Genomic DNA, 26,106 nt, shown 5'->3' with positions numbered 1-26,106 from the left:
CTGTAATTTAGACACAGCCGCTGGTGGGGAAAATATCATATTCAAGAGATGCTGAATAGATGAAAGGTCAACATCTCCTTCTTTCTAGAGAATCTAATTCAATGTAATGGAACCTGTGGAGCAATGAAGGGTAAATGAATTACATCCTATAATTACTCTTCTTGCTGCTATGGATTTGTATCCAATCAATCACACAATGCGACAATTCCGATGTTATTTCATATATTGCTGAATTTCTCCAACTTGCAACATGAGCAGTAAGGCTCCGGACATGCCCCGATTTCATGGCGTTTTTTTAAATAAGCTTAAAGGGGTTGTCTCACTTCAGTAAGTGGCATTTATCATGTAGAGAAAGTTAATACAAGGCACTTACTAATATATTATTATCCACATTGCTTCCTTTGCTGGCTGGATTCATTTTTCTATCACATTATACACTGCTCGTTTCCATGGTTACATACCGCCCTGCAGCAATCCATCAGTGGGGGTCGTGCTTGCACACTATAGGAAAAAGTGCCAGCCTCTCTGGTGGCCGGGACTATGGGAGCGCACATAGGCTAGTGCTTTTTCCTATAGTGTGCAAGCACGACCACCACTGATGGATTGCAGGGCGGTCTGTAGCCATGGAAACGAGCAGTGTATAATCTGATTGAAAAATGAATCCAGCCAGCAAAGGAGGCAATTTGGATCAATACATTAGTAAGTGCCTTGTATTAAGTTTCTCTACATGATAAACGCCACTTACCGAAGTGCGACAACCCCTTTAACATAAAAATAGCCATGTTACAATTAGTGTATAAATACATTATTTTCCCCTTTAATCATTTAAGGTCATTTATCAAATTGGTGTAAAGTAGAACTGGCTTAGTTGCCCATGGCAACCAATCAGATTTCACATTTCATTTTCAAAGAAGCGGTCCAAAATGAAAAAGGTGAAGCTAAGCCAGTTCTACTTTACACCAGTTTGATAAATGACCCTAATTGTGTCCATGGGAGATTACAGTAAACCGGCTCCACGTGGAGCTGTATGTACTCAGTATGCCTTAATAGACACGGCGCCGCAGAAACCTAACATGTCCGGATATTTTATTCAGGTGACTGATATTACAAGATTTTATCCACATCGGGGCAGATTTACCAACACCGTCTCATACTTCGACAGAGTAAAGCTGCTGTCTCACAGGTTTTTTCTGGCATCATGGAAGCAAATGGGAAATATTAAATGAAGGACAAACATGCATTTTTTTGTGGTGGTGTTTTTTCAACTTTGAGGTGTTTCTTTCAAGTCACAACTAGCATTTTTCCCCTCAATAACTGACATTTTTCTCCAATAAGCCTCTTTTGTAGCCAAAAAAAAAAGTGTTTTTTTTATTTTTTTTACCAATTAACATCTGTATGGAAAATGCACATACATCAAACCTATAAATGCCCCCATGCATCCAGGATATGCCAAGAAGAGTCCTTCTGGCATACATCGGACTGGTGTGCACCTGACAGCAGAAAGACATGCAATGTGAAAAGAGCCCATTTCATACAATGCATTAACACTTGTATCGCCACATGATAAAGTCATCTCACCAACATGCAATGTGTAAGGCCAGCTACAAATGATAGAATAAAGCAAACCAACTCTGCTACCGGTAAAGTAATGACCCCTTTACCCTGGCTGACTAGGCAATTATTGGGAACGAGCGGTTCGTTCCCAATAATTGCCTAATTGTGAACAGAGATGAGAGCTGCATTTATATGCAGCACTCACATCTGCGCCACAGATACTACATAACTGGTGGGAGTGCGGGGAGTCCAACTCCCACCAATCTGATGGCCTATTCTGAGGACAACCTTCAATATTAAAATCCTGGACAAACCCTTTAAGAAGCTTGCACTCTTTTGCGTTCACTTAGGGAAATCTCGATAGGTAACCATCTTGTTACAGCACACAATGCGGTGGCAGCACTATCAACCTTAGCGGCTTACTGAGGTTTCTTGTTTACCGGGCTGCCACATTATATTTTATGTGCTATGTTAAGAAAATATTCCTTTCCTGCTGCTAGAGAGGAAGGTATTTGGTTTCTGAAGCCTTTACAGCAGACTATAAATCAGCTTTACTGCACTGCTGCTTAGTGGCAGAAACTTCTAAGGATCATTTAATGCTATACATGCGAGATGTGGAAATTTATTGAGGAATGAGGTTTCTGTGAAGGCACTAAGGATTTTATCAGTTTCCTCTCTCGCTTTATGCATTAGTTACATTCTTGGAATACAGTGATTGGACTATTGTGTCGTCAAAGGATGAAGAAATGAAGAACTGATGTTGTGTGAAGACAATAAATGCCCAAGTGCAATAAACCAAAACTGAAGGAAATAGGTCCCATTTACAACAAGCATGTCAAGAGATTTACCTATACCAGCCGTTGTCACATTTTATTTCTTCACAATAGTATACGGGAGCTGTAATATTATAATATGCTTCATTAATGCAGTCTGCTGTATAATGTCTGTGCAGCAAATTCACAAAGTCCATCAGCAGGACACGAGTTGTGAACGGCCTGCTGCTAAGGTTACTTTCACACTCGATCCGTTCAGGGCTCTCACAAGCGGTCCAAAACGGATCAGTTTTGCCCTAATGCATTCTCAATGGATAAGGATCCGCTGAGAATGCATCAGTTTGCCTCCGATCCGCTTTGGAGACAGACACCAAAACGCTGCTTGCAGCGAAACTGAGCGAAAAGGATCCGTTCTGACACACAATGTAAGTCATAGGGGACGACACAATAGAAAACTGATCAGTCTCTAAATGACTTTCAATGGTGTTCAAGACTGATCCGTCTTGGCTATGTTAAAGATAATACAAACGGTAAGGCTCTGATAGTTAAGAGATGGGGATCCCCCATTTCTCCGGTATTTGAGGAGTGGAGACGGATTATGTCTCAAATAAAGATCTATGAGGAGGTTGAGAGGCGGAGATGGTTGGGTATGTGACTCTTTTCTGTTCTATAGAGGCGAGATGAATTGATTATGTTGGTTGGACGGGCGGACCATCGGGGTGGGTTTGGGCTACCAGCGACAGCAACTAAAAAAGGTAGGGAGGGGGGGGGGGGAATGGATGGGTTTAAAGATATTAGGTTTGAGTTCACAGAGATGGATTTAATGGTATTGTCTGTAACGATGTTGAAACTATATTAATATGTTTTTTATATGTGTATAAGCTGTTTCTAGTATCCTTTTGTTCTCGGCTCTGATGAAAAGTTTTTGTACTCATCATTGAAGAAAATAAAATATTTATAAAAATTAAATGATAATACAAACGGATCCGTTCTGAACGGATGCATGCGGCTGTATTATCTGAACGGGTCCGTTAGTGCAGATTCATGATGGATCGCACCAAACGCGAGTGTGAAAGTAGCCTAATATTCAGCTTCTATGCATTATAAATGCTACACCTAGAGGTCTCGCACTGAATATAGGATCAAAAACAGAGAAACCGTTGCCATTTCCTGCTACAGACTCTGAAGATACAGAGGTACAGTGTGTCCCTGCGGCCTGTACAATGGAGAAGCAGGTATGTCATGAACCATCAAAAGGGGACTTCATACAGCACCATACCGTGTTTCTGTGAAAATAAGACAGGGTCTTATTTTTATTTATTTTTTCTCCGAAAAAAGGGTTAGGGCTTATTTTGGCTCCATTAAAATTTTTTATATAGACACATGCCAACTACAGAACAGTCCGTGGACAGTGTTTATATTAAACATGACTATAACCCCCCTCATCCATAGGAATGCACCCATATACTGCAGTATATGGGTGCATTCCTAGGTTATAGTCATATTTGCCACACATTTTTCATTCTGGTACCAGATATTGCCCCTGAGCTGTCTGTACCCAAGGGACCTAAACAGCAATCTACAGTACCAGGGAGAGCAGACACGGCACGGGAGAGATGTAGGGAGCGCCTCCAGGCAGCAGAGAGAAGGAGATCCTCCTGCTGCCTCCTTCAAGTAAGAACGTGCGGGCTGGCGGCAGTACAGGGCATACAGAGAAGCCGCCAGTCCTCCCAACGTGAAAGTGAAGGGAAGTGCGGGCTGCCAGCATAATTTAGCATTTAGTGAAGCCGCCAGCCCGCCCTTTAGGTGCTATGATGAACATGCGGGCTGGCGGCTTCACTGAAGCCTGCACTGCCCGCCCACAGTTTCATGGCAGCCCAGGAGCCATTAGTGAGCGCTCCTGAGCTGCTGCAGCTCGCACATTTCCCCCACCTTCCCTTTATATAAAATAAAATACGGCTGTATCTAGGGCTTATTTATTTTAAGCCTACTCCAAAAATCCTGCAAAATAGCGCTAGGGCTTATTATCAGGGTAGGGCTTATTTTCAGGGAAACACAATATTAAAGAGAACCTGTCGCCAATGCAGTGCAATCTGCAGGCAGCATGTTATAGAGCAGGAGGAGCTGAGTTTTGTGGGAAAAAGATTCAGTCCGCAAAATATGGATGCCATGCGTGTAACGTCCGAAGTTTTGTGGACCCACTGACTTCTGCATTTGTGGCCAGGAGTAGACATACGGATGCAGAAATCACACAGAATCCATCTCTATCTCTCTCCACACTCTTAGATGTGTAAGTGTGTATACAGAGATAGTTGTCAGTCACTGATAACACCTCCCCCATGAACTGATAGCTGTACACAGGGGAGGTGTTATCAGTGATAGCATTCTGTATTGATAGCATTCTCTGTGTAAGGCCTTATTCACACGTCCGTTGTTTCTTTCCTGATCTGTTCCGTTTTTTGCTGAACAGATCTGGACCCATTCATTTTCAATGGGTCCTGAAAAAAAACGGGCAGCTCAATGTCTGATTTTTTTCAGGACCCATTGAAAATGAATGGGTCCAGATCTGTTCAGCAAAAAACGGAACAGATCAGGAAAGAAACAACGGATGTGTAAATGGACCCCAAGTGTGTATACAGAGATAGCAGTCAGTCACTTAGTTATACACAGGGCAGGTGTCATCAGTGACTGATCGTAATCTCTGTGTAAGGGCTCTTGCACATGACTATGCCCTCCGAGACATACGGTGATTGTGTGCACGGGAGTGCACAGCCCGCGGGACTATTGTCCCGCACTCATAAGATCATATGAGTGCAGGACAATAGTCCTGTGGGCAGCCCTAGGTGCACAGTATCATTGTAATCTATGATTAAATAAAAAATGAAATTATTCGTCACACATCACATTCAGTCTTCAAATTTGTTGCCCTTTTAGCAACATAAAATAAATGCAACAAGCTTTGGTACAGTCAGTGCAAGAATTACAGGATTTTTGATTACCGTATATACTCGAGTATAAGACGAGTTTTTTGGCACATATTTTTGTGCTCAAAAAGCCTCCTCGTCTTATACTCGAGTCTAGTCTAGCTCCGGTAATACAGGCAGTGCGGGGGGCGGCGCTCACTCACTGACGTCACGCGCCTGCGGCGCCTAGTGGGAGAAGGCGCGTGACGTCTGAGTGAGCGCCGCTCCCCGCACTGCCTGTATTACCGGAGCAAAGACAAAGTAAGCATACTGCTGTGAGCGTCGGGGAGGGGGATCTGTGGATGGCACTGTAGGGGGATCTGTGGATGGCACTGTAGGGGGATCTGTGGATGGCACTGTAGGGGGATCTGTGGATGGCACTGTAGGGGGATCTGTGGATGGCAGTGCCAGCCACAGATCCCCCTACAGTGCCATCCACAGATACCCCCCTCCCCTAAACAGTGCCATCATGGCACTGTTTAGGGGAGGGGGGGGATCTGTGGATGGCACTGTTTAGGGGGGAGATCTGTGGATGGCTCCCTGTATTTAATGCAGTGTGTGTGTGTGTGTGTGTGTGTGTGTGTGTGTGTGTGTGTGTGTGTGTGTGTGTGTGTATGTATAATGCACACACTCTGCATTAAATACAGGGAGTCACCCTCTTGCAGATGTGTGTATATAATGTAAAATGTGTGCATTATATACACATACACTCTGCATTATAGCTGCATTTCCCACCCTAGTCTTATACTCGAGTAAATAATTTTTCCCATTTTTTTGGGGTAAAATTAGGGGCTCGGCTTATACTCGAGTATATACGGTAAATATAGTGACATGGAAAATAAAAAATAACTTTTTTTAAAAAATGTTTAACATAAAAACGTGATTTAAATAGGTAATTTTCTGATGACACACAGATCAATGTTCCATAAAGAACAGCTTTGTTTTAATATAGCATTTTGCATCCGAGTATTGCTGGTTTTAACTGTATGCTACCGATACAATGCTCCTGTACAGACTTGCTATATGTTTATGGATACATGATCTCAACAAGAAATGAATGAAGAATTATTGGATGGAGTTGTCATGGGTGCGTCTCATCTCTGGCTAATTAGTTCCCAAGATGTAGAAGGAGCATTGTTAGGTATTTTAAGGCTACTTTCACATAGTGTTATTGCTGGATCCGGCAGGGATCAGCAAAAACGTTTCAGTTTTGATAATACAAGAGGGTGCCTCAGTTATGAACGGATCCGGTTGTATTATCTCTAAAATGGCCATGACGGATCAGTCAGTAAAACCATCGTAAGTCAATGGTGGACGGATCTGTTTTCTTATGTGTCTGAGAAAACTCATAGGGCACCATTGACTTACATTGTGTCTCATGACAGATCCATCTTCCTCTGCATTCTATGCTGGACAGAAAAACACTGGTTGCAGCGGTTTTCTGTCCGCTATGGGAACGCATTCTGGTGAACTCTATTCTGTTCAGTTCAGTTTTGTGCCCATTAACCATGAACGGGGACGAAACAGAAGCGCTTTCCTCCGGTATTGAGATCCAATGACCAGAAAGGAGAAACGCAGATGTGCCTAAACAATGTTACATTTTACCAAACATACTGCTATGAATAAGGACATGGTGTGTCCACGAAATGCGCAAGCATTGGTTGGACTGCCTTTTGGCTGGTTATGGATTTATGTCCGAATAAAGCACCAATTTTAGGATCCTTAAGACGCTGGACACTTAGCATGGTGTGGTTCACAAGCAGAGTTCCAGCCGCAGGGTCCTTGGAGCATATGGGTTACCCGACTATAGACAATATTCGTCACACAATTGCACTGAAATTAATGCAGTCGATCGAACTGTTCATTTCCATTCCTTTTTTAGTCATAAACACTGTATGGAAATTATTCAAGAACTAGTCCACAGTGAAATGCTACCAAGATATAATTTCAAAGGCCCTTAAAGGGACAGCGAACAAATAATGGCAAGGGTAATGTAAAAAAGCATATGCAGCTGTGACGTTTTCTGCATCTTCATCCAATGCACTACAGTAGTGTAATAGTTAACACAATTAATGAATGCACAATGGTAGTAAAGTCATTTCAGCAGACAATGTAATTAACCGAAATGTCAAACTATCTATGGGGAAGTTATAAACACAGCTGTCAGCAGCAGACTAAAGTACATGAGGATTTCATTATAAAATGCTTCATGAAGATATTCGAGCACTACACATGCCATGTTACAGCAGAGTCCTGATCTTTGGGACTAAAACATAATCTAGATAGTTCAGCTCCCAGGAACCAAACTGAAGAATGATGTATAATTCATTATAATAAACAATTATCTGTAAATGTAAGGCAAGTCGCAGCCACACAGCTAGGTCCTGTTTTACTATGGAAACCAAATGCAATCAATCATTTTCATATCCTGGTATAGAAGTCCTTGCCACAATAGTGATGCAGTCATAGCAATGCCAGGACATAGCACCGAGCTTTAGTCACAAGGTAGTATCCTCACCTCTGTTTTAAACTCTCATTCAATAGTTTGGACATTTTCAGATGCAGCGTTGCCTGTTAGGTTTATTTTTACAATATTAATAATACAATATTACTGTGGTCTATGGGATTCTGAGAGGCTGCCTGAGAAGACATGCCTCAGGCACAGCTTTTCAGGCAGTTAGCCATGACAGGCCTGGGAACTCTCTCAAGGCCCAAGACAGTCATGGTAACCAATCGGAGCCCTGCAGCTTTGGAGCAGGGGCTTCGATCGAAGGACAGAGGAGAGCCCCTGACCTCTGTCTAACTCCTCAGATGCCTCCGTTAATAGAGATCGAGGCATCTGAGGGGGGTGAATGACTGGGATCGCCGATCCCAGTCATTATTGGTTGGGTGCTTGGCCTACAGCTATTTCTTCAGATTCTCTCCCAGCTTCCCCATACACATACACGTTCTGTTTGGCCAAATAGATGTGTATTCAATGGGGATAGCGAAGAAAGCTGCTGTCAGTCACCTCAGGAGAACAAAAAGGATAGGCCAAAAATATTCAGTTCGCCCGATCCTTCTGTCCCCTGACATCATCTGTTGGGGGAGGGTTGTGAGCTCCCCAAACACATCAGTCTGTCAGCCAAACCTGCCATTCTCATCAGGTTCGGCCGACAGTACAATGTGTATAGAGGCCTTTAGTCTCTACCAGTTCGTCAGTAGCTCATCTCTCAAAAAAATAAAGGATCAGATATGTTGGAATCATGAATGGGCCCTCTCTTTCGGGAGGCCCTCAAACACATTAGATCAGCAGCAGTTCCTGCCTAAACGTATTTTGAGCTAATGTGTATAGCCAGCTTAGGTTTCAACAGCATGCAGAAAATTCTAATGACGGACATCACTGCAGACAGCTTTTTCTTCTGTTTTCTTGGATCTTTCCCTAATAGGGTCAGTATTCCTTTGAGAAGCCTATTTCCAAAAGTCACAATTTGGGGGATTGGAGATTCTGGTACAAACACTCAGCAATACAAATCCTTTTAGGACATCAGTTTTTGAAGTGCAAGATCCGTTAGAAGTGTTGACGTGACGCTGTCTGGCAGCTTCCTAGTCATGAAACAAGAGGAGAGAAGGCGAGAAATACCGCCAAAAGGAAACACACCAGAGTTCACAAGTCATCTCAAATGTAATTTACTATAAGGCCTCTTTCACACGATCGAAACGGATAGGCTCCAGATGCATTCAGTGAAACTCACACTATTTTGCAAGCAAGTTCAGTCAGTTTTGTCTGCAATTGCATTCAGTTTTTTCCCCGCGTGGGTGCAATGCGTGATAAACTGAAGGTTTACAAACATCTCCTAGCAGTAATCAGTGAAAAACACATTGCATCCGCACTTTCTTCTGGATGCAATGCGTTTTTCACTGAAGCCCCATTCACTTCTATGGGGCCAAAGCTGCGTGAAAAACGCAGAATCTAGAACATGCTGCGTTTTTCACACAACACAGAACTGATGCGTGAAAAAATAAAAAATAAAACGCTCATGTACACAGACCCATTGAAATGAATGGGTCAGGATTCAGTGCGGGTGCTATGCGTTCACGTCACGCATTGCACCTGCATGGAAAACTCGCTCGTGTGAAAGGGGCCTAATAATTGTGTAGGAAGCGATTAGCACTGGAGCAGTGAGACATAAATGGCAAGAAAAAAATATTTTGATTTTACAGCTCGTCACTGACTCAATGGGGAGAGGGGACAGCAGCAACACATATGAAGAATGCTACATAATGCAGTATAAATATATGCCAAATAAAAATCTATTGTGCATTTTAGGCTTATCGTTTGGTGTTTTAATTGAACGTTTACATGAAAAATTATTTTGACATGATCTCTTATATGCACACTGTCTGCATAATCCTATATGAAATATAATTGTGAAAAAGATGGAGGGGGTACATTATTGGCATGCTAGCCAGCCCAGTCTGCATCTTTCACATAAGCCAGATCATTGAATTACACGCAGACAGCGAAAACAGCAGCAGTGGGGGAAGGGAGCACCACTTACTACAGTACACAGAGAAGCTAGGCCTTAATTGAAGCCTCTGCCGAGGTGATACCGACATCGCTAGGATCATTTTTGCATGAATATTTTCTGCTTTTAAAGGCTCATGCACACGACCATTTCTTTTTCAGTGTGCAATCTGTTTGTTTTTTGACCCATTGATCTCTATGGTGCCATGGGACACTTTTTTTGTGGATCATCAACGTAATGGTCTATTCTTGTCCACAATAATGGACGAGAATAGGACATGGTTTGTGGAACGGAAAAATGGACCCGTATAAAAACACTGATGTGTGCATGGCCCTATAAAATGAATGGTTCAGTGTGCTTAATGCAAATGAAAGTAGTGCCAGATCCAGAACATAACCGAAACCAATGGACTGACCTCATTGACTATAATGGAGTACGTTGGGCTCCCATTAGGGAAACCAGCATTTTGTCCTGTGTTTTTTACGGAAACTGCCACGGAGGCCCCTAACAAAGCCTACATTGCAGATATGAAGGAAGCCTAACTGGTTAGTTCAGTTTTCAAAACTAGCCCTGTATAATGTGAAGAATTGATTAAAAAAGGCATCAGAGTAAGGGCAGGGCTGTGCACATGGAGCCTGTTTGTTGGCACCTGGACTCCCTAAGGGTTTGTTCTGTCGTGGCGGGTACCGTGCGGATTATTATGCAGCAAATGAACAAAGTTTGAGCTATACCAGCAAAGTGTATGAGATTAGACGAGGAATCAGCCCGAACGTATTCCTCCACCGTCCACTGTTACTAATTTGTAAGGCCTCATGCACGCGGCTCGGATGCGGAACACAACGGTCGTATTTTTTGCGGCTCGGGTGCGGACCCATTCACTTCAATGGGGGCGCAAAAGATGCAGACAGGACACCGTGTGCTGCCCGCATCCGTTGCTCCGTTCCGTGGCCACACAGGTGGCTTCTGTTTTTTGCAGACCCCAAAAAAAACTGACCGGTCGTGTGCATGAGGCCTAAAGCACATTTTCAAACTTTTTGTACACAGCAACCACCATGGGGGAAAAAAAAAAAAAGAAGCCGGCTCATAAGTAGTGTAAAGCAAACTTGTATTTTAAGTTCAGCGTCCAAAGTTCGGGTTATCGAAGAATCCCGTTATGGATTCCACTACCAAGGACCATAACGGAAATCAGAATCCATACCAGGATTCTTCGATAACCAGAACTTTTGACGCCGAACTTAAAAACATAAGTTCGCTCAACACTACTCATAAGTAGACAAAATGACTCACTACTATCATTTTTACTATACATAGAAGGTCTGTATACATTGATCGCCATACTTAAAGGGGTTGTGCCACGTCAGAAAATGGCATGTATCATGTAGAGAACGTTACTACAAGGCACTTACTAATGTATTCCGATTGTCCATATTGCCTCCTTTGCTGGCTGGATTCATTTTTCCATTACATTATTATACACTGTTTGTATCCAGGGGTTGTGACCACCCTGTAATCCCACAGCATTGGTCGTGCTTGCACACTATAGGAAGAAACGCTGGCCTATGCACACTCCCGCAATCCTTACCACTAGAGGCAGGTGTATTTTCCTACAGTGTGCAAGCACGACCACCACTGCTGGATTACAGGGTGGTCATAACCCCTGTATATGAGCAGTGTATAATATGATGGAAAAGACTCAAGCCAGCAAAAGGAGACAATATGGACAATCACAATACATTAGTAAGTGCCTTGTATTAACTTTCTCTACATGATAAATACCATTGGCTGAAGTGAGACAACCCCTTTAAGCAAATAGCACTATAATATCCATCCCTTTACATCCACAGAAAAAAAAAAAAAAAAAAAAGTTTTATGGGAGCATGACACAAATGCCATAGTGTAAAATCCTTCCTATTCTGCTACAGAGGTAAAGGACCCCAGACATAGGACACGACGTCTATTTAAACATGGATTACATGCTCACGGTGCTTGCAGCAACAATGAAGCGGACATTCCTAAGAAGCACTGACGAAGGACAAACTGTCACGCACATTTTGGGACTAGTCGTGGCAACAGACATTTTACATAAAGCCTGCAAAAAGAAACAAAATGCATGACTGACAAAGCTTTGAAGGCAAAATTGTAAACTTTAATGAAAACCATTGTAACCAGGGCCTTCAAAGCACAGCCTGGAAATGGATCACTTACAGTACAAAATCTGACTATGGCCGATAACTTGTATATAACAAGGCACACAAGGGATGGACAAAATACTAAAATGCATTACAATGGCCTAACAATAAGGACTTCAATGGAAAAGAAAAAGGTAAAACGTTAGGCAGCAAATTTGTACATGCTTGGACTACCTGGCTGTACCCTGCACTAAGCCCTCATGCACACTGACATTCATTTCTATTGGGAGTCGTAGATTTACCACAGCTGGAGCGCCGGAGGTTAGCCATCACAGTCCTATACTGTGAAACGGCTGTGGTGCCCATCTATGTGACGGAACCTTGCTACCCCACACCTATCTGTATGTGTGCACTTTTTTATGGATTTTAAATCAATAACATGATTGTTGAGATTTCAATGGCGAGTGCCATACGGATATTGTTTGCTTCTATTTGGACTTCCCACCAATCAGATATTGATGAACTATCCTGAGCAAAAACTGATAAGTTTATGCTATACAGCAGGGATGGCCAACCTGCGGCTCTCCAGCAGTGGCAAAACTACAACTCCCACCATGCCCTGCTATAGGCAGTGTGGTCATCCATCACAAAATATATAGACTTATTATCGGTGTTAATAATGTCAGTTACTGAGAATTTGCAGTTCTGCCCCTAATGTAGTAAATAAATACTTTCGTACTGAAGTGCTGCTCCCAATAGTTTTCAGGTACACCTACTGTTTCCAACATCTCATGCTGGGCACAGGTCACATCTGTGCTGCATTTTAGGCTACTTTCACACTAGCGTTCGGAGCGGGTCCGTCTGATGTTTCATCAGACGGATCCGCTCCTATAATGCAGACGTTTGCATCCGTTCAGAACGGATCAGTCTGCATTATAACTTAGAAAAATTTCTAAGTGTGAAAGTAGCCTGAACGGATCCGTCCAGACTTTACATTGAAAGTCAATGGGGGCGGATCAGTTTGAAGATTGAGCCATATAGTGTCATCTTCAAACGGATCCGTCCCCATTGACTTACATTGTAAGTCTGGACGGATCCGCTTGCCTCCGCACGGCCAGGCGGACAACCGAACGCTGCAAGCAGCGTTCAGGTGTCCGCTCGCTGAGCGGAGGCTGAGCGCTGGCAGACTGATGCATTCTCAGTGGATCCGTGTCCACTGAGAATGCATTAGGGCTGGACGGTTGCGTTCGGGGCCGCTTGTGAGCCCCTTCAAACGGAGCTCACGAGCGGACACCCGAACGCAGGTGTGAAAGTAGCCTTAGATGCAGCAAAAAAACCGCATACAAAGTATGCAGTTTCTGCAACATATCTGCGTTTATGGTGCATTTTCTTCCAGCAAAAGCAAACACACAGCAGACTTAGGCCTCTTTCACACGAACGATACGGATTGGCTCCAGATGCGTTCAGTGAAACTCGCTGGATTTTGCAAGCAAGTTCAGTCAGTTTTGTCTGCTATTGAGTTCAGTTGTTTCCACACAAGTGCAATGCGTTTTAATGCATTTTTAACACGCGTAATAAAAAAACAAAAAAAAAAAAAAAAACTAAAAGGTTTACAAACATCTCCTAGCAACCAGTGAAAAAAAATCCGCTTCCGGATGCAATGTGTTTTTCACTAAAGACCCATTCATCTCTATGGGGCCAGGGCTGAGTGAACGAAAAAAAAAAAAAAAAAAATTTTATATAGAACATGCTGCATTTTTCATGCAACACAGAACAATATATATATATATCTCTCTACACACATACACTTAAAAATAACACGCTCATGTACACAGACCCATTGAAATGAATGGGTCAGGATTCAGTGCGGGTGCTATGCGTTCACGTCACGCATTGCACCTGCACGGAAAACTCACTCGTGTGAAAGGGACCTATGTTGTAATTAACATAATTAATTTGTGTTGTGTGCTTTGCCTTTGCTGCACCATAAATGCAGGTATGTTGTTGCATGTATTTTTTTACGCTTCTAGTTCATGTCTGCGTTGGTGGCCCGTTCAGTGTCTTTATTGTACATTCTGCAAACAAAAAAATGAGTTTCAGTTATGTGCCAAATACAGCACTTCATCATTTCCTCTAATGGATCAGAAAAACAGAAATAAACTAGCGGTGATGTGAACGTGGCCTTAATCTGCAGTGCTGGATTTTCTTTCAATTGTTGTTGGGTTACCGACTTCTGGGGCAAGCAAGTCCCAGAGCAGGAAGCCAACTGTGAGGGCTCATTCAGACGACTATGTGTTTTGAAGTCTGCAAATTGCAGATCCGCAAAACACAGATACTGGCTGCGTGCGTTCCGCATTTTGCCAGCCTTATGATAGAAATACCTATTTTTGTCCGCAATTGTGGACAAGAATAGGACGCGCTCCATCATTTTTGCAGGGCCGTGGAACAGAAGTACGGAACGCTATTTTGCAGCCCCATTGAAATTAATGGGTCCACAAAATTGCGGGATGGTTTCGGACACAAATACAGTCGTCTGAATGAGCCCTGAGACTACCTTTATTAACGGGAACAAGAGGTCACCTTGGCCACAAACCCAACATTCATACATAGTACAAGAGATGGTTCACGAGGTTTTGTAGGCTTTTTCCTCTTTCAGAACATCCATGTGCAGCAGCTTCATTCCTGCAGCTGATCACATAAGCAGAGCAGGAATGACTACACCGTTCAAAGTCTTACACACAAATTGAAAAGCTTTTGGATGATCGGTTCTTCAAATTAAGAGATTATTTCATATTCTCCTGGTGCTAGGTAGTGGTACAGTGACAGCGCCTTTGAAGTAGAGAACTGGATTAAAGTCCTACTGTCTGCTTCCTTTGTAACTTTAGGCAAATCTATCTTTATCCGCGCATTTCAAGCAATATAAAGATGCAAAGCTTCTGGAAGTCTGATGATATGGCGAAAAAATAAAGTCTCATTCACATAGATTGATTTTAATGAAGACACCAAAAAGGAAAAAGAAACGTCTATCAGCTTAACCTGTGCTCTGTCTGTCAAAGAGAAGGTTTTTTTCTTCTTTACAGCAAAATATGAAAATACCGTACTTCATTTAAAAAACGAAAAACCATAACCAGTCAGGGCTATCAAGACATCAGTCATATCTCTATTCAAATATGAAGCACGTTTGGCTATATCAGGAATTAAAATGATACCAGCCCTAGCAAAGCAAGGCCTCCAACCAAAGGAATGTTGTATGGATGACCATTGAATGCCATTGTTCTTTATATCAGATGATTATCCCAGTAGGTCAGCCTAGAGCCAATTATACATATCAGATGTATATTGGCCAAAACAGTGATTTCTTTTAATGTGTGGGGCCTCCCAACTTTTTCCTGATGGCAGGTTTCAGCATGCCCCATCCTTTTGTTCTCGGGGAGGTAAACCACAGCTTACTCACCGCTCCCCATTCAGAACACGTGCATGCTCAAGCATAGAAATCCTACAGAAGTATAGTTTCATAAAAGGTTACCAATTAATATTATCTGGTAAAGATCCAGCATTATATGTACTGCTATAAAGGCTTGGCCAAATGGGCCAGGACAGATACATGACACACATGCCAACGGGTGGTGAACTTTTTAACAATATTAAAGGGGTTCTGCAGTCAATATATATTGAAGACCTATCATCAGGATAGCTCATTAAATTATGATTTAGATTATCCCATCTTAGACAATGGGGGCACATTGATAGGATATGCTACCATTGTCTGATCGGTGCAGGTCCCAACTCTGGGACCCGCACCTACAAGAAGAACGGTGCGGAGAAAGTTTAGGGCGCACTACGCATGCGCAGCAGCCCTCCATACATTTCTATGGAGCCGCCGAAAATAGCGCTCGGCTATTTCCGTCGGCCCCATAGAAATGAATGGGAGCGGTGGCCGCGGTGTGCTCCTATTCACTTCAATGGGAGAGGCGGGGAGCTGCGCCTGGTGATGGACGGTCCCCTGGACGAGGGGGGTCCGACTCCCAGAACTCCCGTCAATCAGCTGTGTGAGCACCATTTCCTCTTCAAGCTTACACTACACTTAGTCTTGGAAGTCTCGGCAGTGCAGTGTAATTATAAGGGCTCGTCCCATTCACTTGAACGGAACAAGCACTTGTAAATACACTGCGCAGCTGCTCCAAGCGATACAGCGAGGAGTGCAATCTTAAAAAGGAAGTAGTGGCCATGCGAGCGTCACCTCCTCATCAAACAGCTGAGGATTTGTTATCAATATGTACTGGCTGCACAACCCCTTCAAATGCTCAAGACAGCATTGGGTTACATTCACATCTGTCTTTCTGCTCTAGGTTTTTGCCAAGGAGCCTGGTATTTTACCAGACAAAAAAGTGCAGCATGCCCCTAATGGCTCCTCCGACAGACGGCATCACCGCCTAATAAAACCCCCCGCTTGTCATACATAATGCTCCACATGGTCAGGGCTCCTTGTGGTCAAAGTACTGTTGACATGAACCAGGTCCAAAAATGCTAGCAGCATTCTGTCAGCACAGCAAGTTCAAGGATGCAAAATGTACAAGTCCAAAAAGAAATCCCGAAATTTTGATCCTCTAGTCAAGAAAGAAAAAAAAATTACAATATCCAAGCACACAGTGATTTTCCCAGATATTCCACACAAAAATATAGTATTTTTTGTAGGGGACATCACTGCATATTTGGATGCTGTCACATTTATTATTATTTATTATTATCCTTCACTCTAAGAGCCAATTCAAGTTTTTCAGCTGTGAAAACCGTTAGAAGAAACCAACAGAAAGCTATATGTTATCGGCAATGGCAAGCTTCTAAGCCCACTGGAAATAAATAATACATCCACTTGCGTGGCATTTTACACCATACAAATCTCTGTTGGAGGGAAAATGCTTCTAAAACAATGTGGTTTTTTTTAGGGCAAAAATGTTGAGAAATCCACAGCATTCGGTCAATGGCGTTTTTTAGTAGTTAGGCAACATACATAGCGACGTTTCAACCGTTAGGTCTTTATCAAGCAATCTAAGCGACCTTAGGGTGGAAAGGTTGCCATTTATGCTGCCTAACTACTAAATAAAACACCATTGACCGAACTGGATGAGTGCTGTGGATTTCTCTACATTGCCGTTTCTACCGGGATCCCGAGCCAGGATCCCCCCCACCTCATTGCCCTGCATGCATACCGGGCGACTTGAACATTGAATATGGATTTATCCCACTAAGGCCGCATGCACACGACAGTGGTGTGTTTTGCGGTCCGGATGGATAGCGTCCGATGCACGTTCCGCAATTTGCGGAATGGCACGGACAGCCTTTACATATAACTGGCCTATTCTTGTCCGCAAAGCGCGGACAAGAATAGGATAGGTTATATTTTTTTTGTGGGGCCACGGAACGGAGCAATGGATGCGGACAGCACACGAAGTGCTGTCCGCATCTTTTGCGGCCCCATTGAAGTGAATGGGTCCACATCCGAGCCGAGGCCTAAGGGGCTTGGAGTGCTGCTTATCTTTCTTTTGCATCGGTTTTATTAGTGCAGTTACTTTTAGGATATATGGACATGGGCAGATTGGTTACAGAAATTTCTGCTACTGAAAATGGAAGCACATAAACTTCCGCAAGCTCCTCTCTGGTGAATGGATAAGCGCTTGTTCACAAGTAGATTTGTTGAAAAATGTACTGTTTATCATCAATATCATGATCCAGCTTTGAGATCAAACACGTCCGGCGGTGTGAAAGTAGCCGTAAACTGTCAGTTTTAGCATGCGCGTGTCACAAATTTTTTATCCACTTCCTATCCGTTTTAACGGCCGTTTGGGATCTGACCACCATACGTTTTTAATGGTTAAAAGAATGCATGACTTTCATTAGCTCCCCCCTCCCAACTCCTTGAAAACACCCACTGGATGGTCATGTGATTTCCCAGGTACCCTTTTTTCGGGCTTCTATAACACAGAAGGGGATTTCCTTGCCTTTCCCCATCTGTTTTAACGACAAATGCCTTTCTGTAGAACAGCCGTTAACGCCCATAAATGTACAGCGCAAGTTGGGTCTTCACAGCCAACACGTCTTCCCCAAACTCAATGTGACCACAATAAACCCCATCTGAGGGGTTAAATGTGTCTGCGATCAGCATTCGCCAATCGCAGACATTAGCCCCGAGTGTCTGCTGTATGAAACTGCAGAAACCTAGCAGCTACGGCAACCACATGTATAAAAATAATTTAAGGCTAGTTTTAGGCGAGAGTGCCCATGCCAGGAAACTATTTCCAGACTGAACTCTGCTCCTGTGACAGGAGGACCTCACTGCATTATAATATAAATGCTGTGCGTCTCTGCCTGACATCGGCTGTAATGAACTGTACTCACATAATGCCATCATTACAGCCGGCATCGGGCAGAGACGCACAGCATTATAAATCATTAGAATGTCGTGAGGTCTTGTTACAGGAGCAGAGTTCAGGAGGGGAAATATGCTCCTACACAGAGTTTCCTGCAGTGAATACACTTGTCTGAAACTGGCCTAAAAGTTATTCTCTGTATTAATATTTAGATTATACTGCTGCATTGAAGGGGTTAGCTAATCCTTAAAAAAGCCTCCCATATGGCAGGCCCCCCATGCTGAATATATTTACCTGGGTTCCCGCTCCCTACGCCGCTCCTGGTCCCCACACACCGCCGCTTTTCCTCGTGCCCAGATGAAAACATCCGGTGTCGGGTGGAGGGGGTTTGGGGGGGGGATGGTGATCAACCAATGGCAGGTGGGGACAGATGAGCCTCCCCAGAATTGCGGGCGACGGTAGGGAGGCTTGTCCCCGTTTGCCATTGGTTGCTCCCCCCCCCCTTCCCGGACGTTTTTATCCATGCACAGGGAGAAGCGGCGGTGCGGGGACCAGGAGCGGCCCAGGGAGTGGGGACCCGGGAAAGTATATTCAGCATGAGGGGCTTTTTTTAGGATTGGATAACTCCTTTTAGGGCCTTTTACACCCAAATAAGCGTTCGTTCCTGTTCACTGCCCAGTGTAAACATGTCCAGAGATAATTTGCTTGTTTGTCGCTCATTGCATAACTTAGGATAACATAAGAATAGTTTGCCGGCAGCACATCCCTTCAAGTAAACAGGGGACGTGCTGCCAAGAGTAATGGAAAGTATGTAAGAGGGAGTGAATGTTGCTTGTATAAAAACCCATCGATAATTGCAACATAAGAGCCTGGGTTTACATCTCCAGATTTTCAGATGCAGTTTGTGAAGCCAAAGCCAAGAACACATCATAAACAGAGGAGAAGTATAAAGTAAAGACTAGGTTGTCTCCTCTTTTTCAACCCACTCCTGGTTTTTGCTTCAAAAACTGCATCTAAAAACCTGAATGTGTAAACTTAGCCTGAATGGCGTAAATGAGAACTGGTCAACTTGCTTTTTCGTTGATGGATGTTCATTATGAGCAATTTATCTGCCCGTGTACAAGGTATTAGTCAGACGCAGCAGATTTGCAGAAGAAACTCAGCTGTCCCATTCGTAGAGGTCCATGCACAAGCAGCAGAAACAACCCCATTCAGAATGTGATGGGCTTTGAATGAATGAAATTTCTGCAGTGAATCTGGAACTTGTGAACATCCTCTTTGCTACCTGTGCTTTTTTTTTTTTTTTTTTTTTAGTAATACAGGAAAAATTTGGCAATAAGGGCTCATGCACACGACCATGGTTTTTGTCGGATCTGCATTTTTTTTTGGACATCGGACAGGGACCCATTCACTTTAATGGAGCGGCAAAAAATGGGGAGAGCAAAGTACCTACATGCTGTCTGCATCTGTATGTCAGTTCTGCAGCCCCGCAAAAAAAAACAAACAAACATGTCCTATTCCTTTGCAGACAAGAATAGGCATTTTTAACATAGGGCGGATTGTGCGGGACCGCAAGATGCACATGGACGGTTTCTGTGTTTCGTTGATCCACAATTAGCAGACAGCAAAAATGAAAACGGACATGTGCATGAGCCCTAGATCTGCTGGTCCTCAAGGTTCTGCTGCGGTTTAGCATTTTCAGGGGTCTGGAAATAATATTTATTAACGTATAATGCTGATACAAGAGCAATTGTTGCTGTTCGTGAGCGAGCAATGACTGGGAATGAACAACGCTGATCAATGCTCATTCCTGATCATTACTTGCTCTATCAGCCCTTGTCAAAGGACTCCAAAAATCAATAGTTTAAATCTGCAACAAGAACATCCAGAAATCGTGACATTTCCACACTAGAACATGCAATCCATTAAGATTTTCCTGAGAATACACTTCATTTAGTTGAATTGTTCTGTACTTCTGTAATCCGCAAGTCGGCCTTGTGAGAGTCCTCATATCTATATTGTCCCCCACCCCTTATGTATTTAAAGGGATTCTGTCATCAGAAATGAGCCCTATAAGCTAAACATATGGCGATGTCCCTTGTAAAATACTGAATCCTAAAGTGACTTTATCAAATGCCCCTGTGGCTCTATATTCATAAAAAAGAGGTTTATATCACCTGTCAATCACTTCAAAATGTGTCCAAGGGGACGTCTCATGGTGAAAGGTGCCCGGCTGCAGCCATCTCGTTTAGGTGCCCAGCGCCGCCTTCTGAGCTGAAATCGCCGCCCTCCCTTTCATTAGATCCGCCTACCTCACGTCATCACTGCCTCTCTAACCACCGCTCGCTTCATCCAGATCCCGCGTGCACACTAGGTACTAGCTTTGAAGTGGAGGCACTTCACTAAACGAGGCCGCTGCCAGTAGTCCGCATGGGCTCATCAGGTTATACCTAGTGTGCACGTGCGGGATCTGGATGAAGCGAGCGGTGGTTACTGGTTAGAGAGGCAGTGATGACGTGAGGTAGGCGGATGGCATGAAAGGGGGGGGGCGGCGATTTCAGCTCAGAAGGCGGCGCTGGGCACCTAAACGAGATGGCTGCAGCCGGGCACCTTTCACCATGAGACGTCCCCTTGGACACATTTTGAAGTGATTGACAGGTGATATTAACCTCTTTTTTATGAATATAGAGCCACAGGGGCATTTGATAAACTCACTTTAGGATTCAGTGTTTTACAAGGGACATCGCCATGTTTAGCTTATAGGGCTCATTTCTGATGACAGAATCCCTTTAACACATGTGAACAGCACCTAATGGAAGGATAAATGCTTGGTATAAACAGGCCATGAGACTTCACATAGAAAAGCTTCACTTGAGAACGGTTTAATTACCATTTACAGGCCGGTTGGGGGATCCTTCTATTTGCAAGAGGCTTAGGAAAGATTCATGATAACAAGTCATAGTGTCCAATCATGGTGTAAAAAGGTCACATCAGAATTCATTAGCCCTCCTCAACATTCACCCATTAAGCTCTTAACGCCGTCCAGTTACGATACAGATGGCAAATGTGAATGGGACTAGAAGAACCACAAATGTCCCAGAACATCACAGTGATCTGTGCTTCATAGACGATGCAGATGAGGCGACATCTTGTACATGCTATCAGCACAGGAAGATTCTGAGGTAAATCTGCTGCAAGCGTCCAGATAAGCAGATGCTGGGTTTTTTCTCTCCCTTTGTATCCTGAGGAGGAACCAAAAACCACAGGAACTAAGGCAGACCGCCGTGTCCACAGTGCGGTAATGGCACAAATCCATTCCATCACAGAATACCGTGCTATAGCTACATTTATTCTTCAGCAATGACATTCATTCTGGCCTCTTCACCTTAATGAGCTGCGGAAGCCAAAGTATGTCTGGTCCATAGCCATACTAGCGCAGGACGGGACAATGACCTTCCTGAAAGGATCCGGAACACAACACTGGCTCACGTCATGAAGTCCAGAAATATAAAATATCTAGGAAACAGTCAGAAGGGTGTATATACATAATTGGGCACCATTATCAATGTATGTATGCTAGCTTCCCAGCCACGCGCCATGCTTATGAAGCCCTACCTCCACTTCTACCCAAGCTGGACTGATTTTTCTTCAAGCTTCCGATTAGAGAAGGGTCAGAAAAAAAAAAGCCAGGTCTTCTATAGTATTGTCTTCAGTTATAAAGAAGCAGTCGGGCAGAAGTACAGGGACTGACGTCACTGATAAGACACTGAGGTGAAGGAATGTAAACCAGATGCATCGTTTCCATAGAAACCCTTCATTAGCGCTATCGCCGGCCGGACACTGGCACTACACGTAGAGCTCCATGCACAGCCTCACCTATAATATCCGGCCTGCCATCACGTTAATGAATTTGTATCATGTACAGCAATCTAGGTCACAAATACAACATATAAAAGGACATATACTATACATCACTACACAGTGCCAGAGGTAAACACTCCAAAACAAGAGGGACTCCTGGGGTCCTTACCAGATCTCCTGAACAGATCACCTATGATTTACGCTTCACAGTTGAGATACATACTGCTACATCAGACGTATATATTAAGGGTACGTTCACATTTGCGGCAGAGGATTCCGGCAGGCAGTTCCGTCACCGGACACAAACTGATGGCATTTGTCAGACGGATCCGGATGCGGATCTGTCTGACAAATGCATTGAAATACCAGAGCCGTCTCTCCAGTGTCATCCGGAAAAACGGATCCGGTATTTATTTATTTTTGCATTTTTAAAGGTCTGCGCATGCACAGACCGAAAAGCCAGATGCGTTTTGCCGGAACACTTAATGCCGGATCCGGCAAGTGATCAGTATTTTTGGCCGGAGATAAAACTGCGGCATGCTGCAGTATTTTCTCTGTCCAAAAAACGTAAAAAAGGGACTGAACTGATGCATCCTGAACGGAATGCTCTCCATTCAGAATGCATTAGAATAAAACGGATCCGTGTTTTTTTCCGGTATTGAGCTCCTGTGACGGAACTCGATAAACGGAAAACAAAAACGCTGGTGTGGAAGTACCCCAAGGCAAAAGCTACGCAACAAAAGTCCCCAAACTCCAGAGTAACTGTTAGACAGGACTGGTCACCTTTCCAGACTTGCGTTCCCCATGTAATAACAATTCTGGAGCATTTATTCTTAGGACTATGTTGTGCCATTCCGTTAATTTTTCTAGAAGTTTATGGTTTTACCAGTTGGGGGGCGTCTGACACTGATTGGACCGAGTCAGACACACCTTCTACTGGTAAAACTTCATTCACACGTCAGTGTTCCACATACGTGTTCTCCATGGAAAGCACGCGTACTTATTCATTTTAATGCGTGTATTCACACATCTGTTTTTTTGTTTTTGACAACGGTCTGTGTTTTTAGCACGGATGCATGCTCTATTTAATACGTGTTCCCGCATACATCATGGATCATTAAGAAGAGACGCTTTCAAAATTATTTTTCAGCTGTACGTACAACAAAAAGTGGACACACGGACATCTTCACGGAGGCATCACTGACCACCTTTTCACAATTTAAGCACAGGCGTGTGAATGAGGCTCATCACCCGGCAGGACCTTTACTGCAGGCAATTAGTAAATATCCAGCAGAAATAATACAGGAATGGCACAACATCATCATGTATCTTGTAGACAAGGCACTTACTAATGTATTGTGATTAGGCATATTGCCTCCTTTGCTGGCTTGATTCATTTTTGCATCACATTATACACTGCTCGTCTCAATGGTGATGACTACCCTGCAATCCAGCAGCGGTGGTCGTAACCCCCGGATATGAGCAGTGAATAATGCAACAGAAAATTGAATCCAGCCAGCAAAGGAGGCAATATGGACTGTCACAATACATTAGTAAGTGCCTTGTGTTATCCTTCTCTACATGATAAATGCCATTTGCTGAAGTGAGACAACCCCTTAAAAAATAAATCTGTTGTGGTTCGAGACACAATATTCAGTCAAATCCACAAGTGGGTCCGTGTGAAGGTGGCCTTAGGCTGACGAGATTCAGAACCTTCTCTAAAATACCCAACGCATTTGGGATCCAGGAGACTGTGAGCACATAAGAGTAAGGCCTCTTTCACATGTCCATGTTGACATCCATGACAAGGTGGTCAATAGTTCCCTGGTGAAGGGGTCCATGTCATCCGTATTCCATGTGCACCGGTGGGCTGAAGAGGAGATTTCCATGAAAATCATTGACAGAACACGGATGTGATCCATGTTGCATCTGTGGTTTTCATAGACTATAATGTGAGTGATGGAACCACAATCATGAACAAGAATAAGGCATACATCCGTGGCGTCACCATGGTCCGCGTGTGTGAATGCAGACATTAAACTCAATGGAGGGAGACCACGGACAGCACAACGTGCGATTCACTGACTCGTGAAAGAGGCCTAATTCTGCAGTAACAGAGTAGTCTTCCCATCACTTCCAACATTTCATTCAATTACCAGACAAATCCGAGCCCACCACAGCCGCACGTCCATCTTTACATCACAATCAGAGAAAAGGGGCAAACATCAGCAAAAACCGCAGATGGCTTTCATTACAATAAAATGTATTACTGGGTTTTTATTTCTCTCCTTTGTTACCAAAACGATTCTGTGGGCGCATAAAACTGAAGCTCGCCGTTATGTGCCGACAACCTCATCAGCATTCCCAGCAGCTCGCCGGCAAATATGAGGAATTACGGCACAAATATGTGAATTTTCCATGAATTATTAAGCGTGTACTTTAGTCAAATATTTACACATCAGCGCCTTAAGAAAATCACGTGCATGTGGAAATGAAAGAGTAATCACACTTAAAAAAAGGACAAATACTCCCCATCTCGCCGATATGCATAATTAAATGCATTGCGCACAGTTCCGCCATTATTACATGCCACTGTGCCGAAAAGCCGAATTAAAAAGTAACGCGAATTCCAGTCCTGGAAATCTAAGGTTTTAGGGTTAACCCTTGAACGCCCACACATCCGTAAACATGGCCAAGCGTATATACAAACACAAGCGAGCGCTTTAATCACTCAAGTCCTCCAAGTCAAATAAATATTAGATTTCTGGGGTAAACAGCCGGGGGATAATTACATACATGTGTATGCACATGAAAGGGCAAAAATAAAAGGGGGGGGGGGGGGGGGCTCCACCATTTCTGATCTTTACCTTCAGCATCCCATAATATGGAAGGGGCCCCAGAAGGTGCCAGCCAAGTCAGAAATGTGTCAGCAGGACAGTGCGGTCTCAAAGTAGATTCATAGACCTGGAATGAAATGTGTGCAACAGCTTGTCAGTCCTACACACCAGGGCAGTGGGTGAGGAGGCTGCTGTACAGCTGGGCAGCAGGAGGTGCCACTCCAATCACTACCTTCCACTTCTGCCCGGGCCCTCCATTCTCACCTGCAGTCTTTGCAGCTCCAGCCGGCTCCTGCCCGAGAATGAAATAGATGGAGACCGCCAGCAGCCCCCGGGTGATCCGGACACCCAATCCCGGGGGGCCCCAAGCCGCCATCCCTCACCGTCTCACCGAGTCCTGCTTGTAAGCATCCCTAGAGGAGACTCGTTCCGCAGCCCCGTCTCTCTCGCTCGCTCCCCCTCCAGGTAACTGCTGCCGAGAGCGACCACGACGCAGCGCAGACAACCGAGCACCGAGCACAATGCGCGCTCTTGAGCCCTGCGCGCCTCCGCAGCCGCATCACTCGGGGCGGCGCGCTGACTACTCCTCCCACCACAGTACCTACAGGCGCGCCCCGCCCCCCACCGCCAGGACGCGCAGTACTACGGACACGCCCTTCAGCGTCGTGTGCAACCGAGAAGCTTCAAAGGACCAGAGCCGCCCCGTCAGCTTCCATGTGACGTCATCACCCCTCTCCCACAGACCCACAGTGGATGCAGGAGGCCAGGGCGCCCCCTGCTTCACCTGGAGGCGGAGCGGTACGTGTGTGTTGTACTAACCGCATGTCGGTGGCTGGAATGCGCGAGGCAAACTGTATGCGTTTGCATACAGTTTGCCTGATCCGGCAGGCAGTTCAGGCAACGGAACTGCCTGCCGGAATCAAACAACCCTGACACACATGTCCTTTATCATTTTTGCGGACCACGGAACGGAGCAACGGATGCGGACAGCACACGGAGTGCTGTCCGCATCTTTTGCTGCACCATTGAAGTGAATGGGTCCGCAACTGAGCCGCAGATGCGTAACCAAACCACGGTCGTGTGAATGAGCCCTTACTATGGGGAAGGGGGGAT

General features: G+C 44.3%; 1 protein-coding gene across 5 annotated transcripts in view; it reads right to left on the bottom strand.

Moving 5' to 3' along the window:
* The window catches only part of NEO1 (neogenin 1), a 145,021-nt gene extending 119,463 nt beyond the window's left edge, over positions 1 to 25,558 (bottom strand). For 4 of the 5 annotated variants that reach the window (XM_040413691.1, XM_040413692.1, XM_040413693.1 and 1 more), the window contains exon 1: positions 25,258 to 25,558. In XM_040413691.1, coding sequence (XP_040269625.1) covers positions 25,258 to 25,369 — 112 coding nt within the window. In that variant the 5' untranslated portion in view covers positions 25,370 to 25,558. The remainder of the gene's footprint in view (positions 1 to 25,257) is intronic. The other variant, XM_040413695.1, reaches the window with a different exon arrangement.
* Between the last annotated feature and the right edge of the window lie 548 nt (positions 25,559 to 26,106).

This window comes from Bufo bufo, chromosome 1 (genome assembly GCF_905171765.1).
Source record: "Bufo bufo chromosome 1, aBufBuf1.1, whole genome shotgun sequence".
NCBI lineage: Eukaryota > Metazoa > Chordata > Amphibia > Anura > Bufonidae > Bufo > Bufo bufo.
The sequence above is the reverse complement of the archived record's forward strand: the minus strand, read 5'-3'. Positions and strand labels throughout refer to the sequence as shown.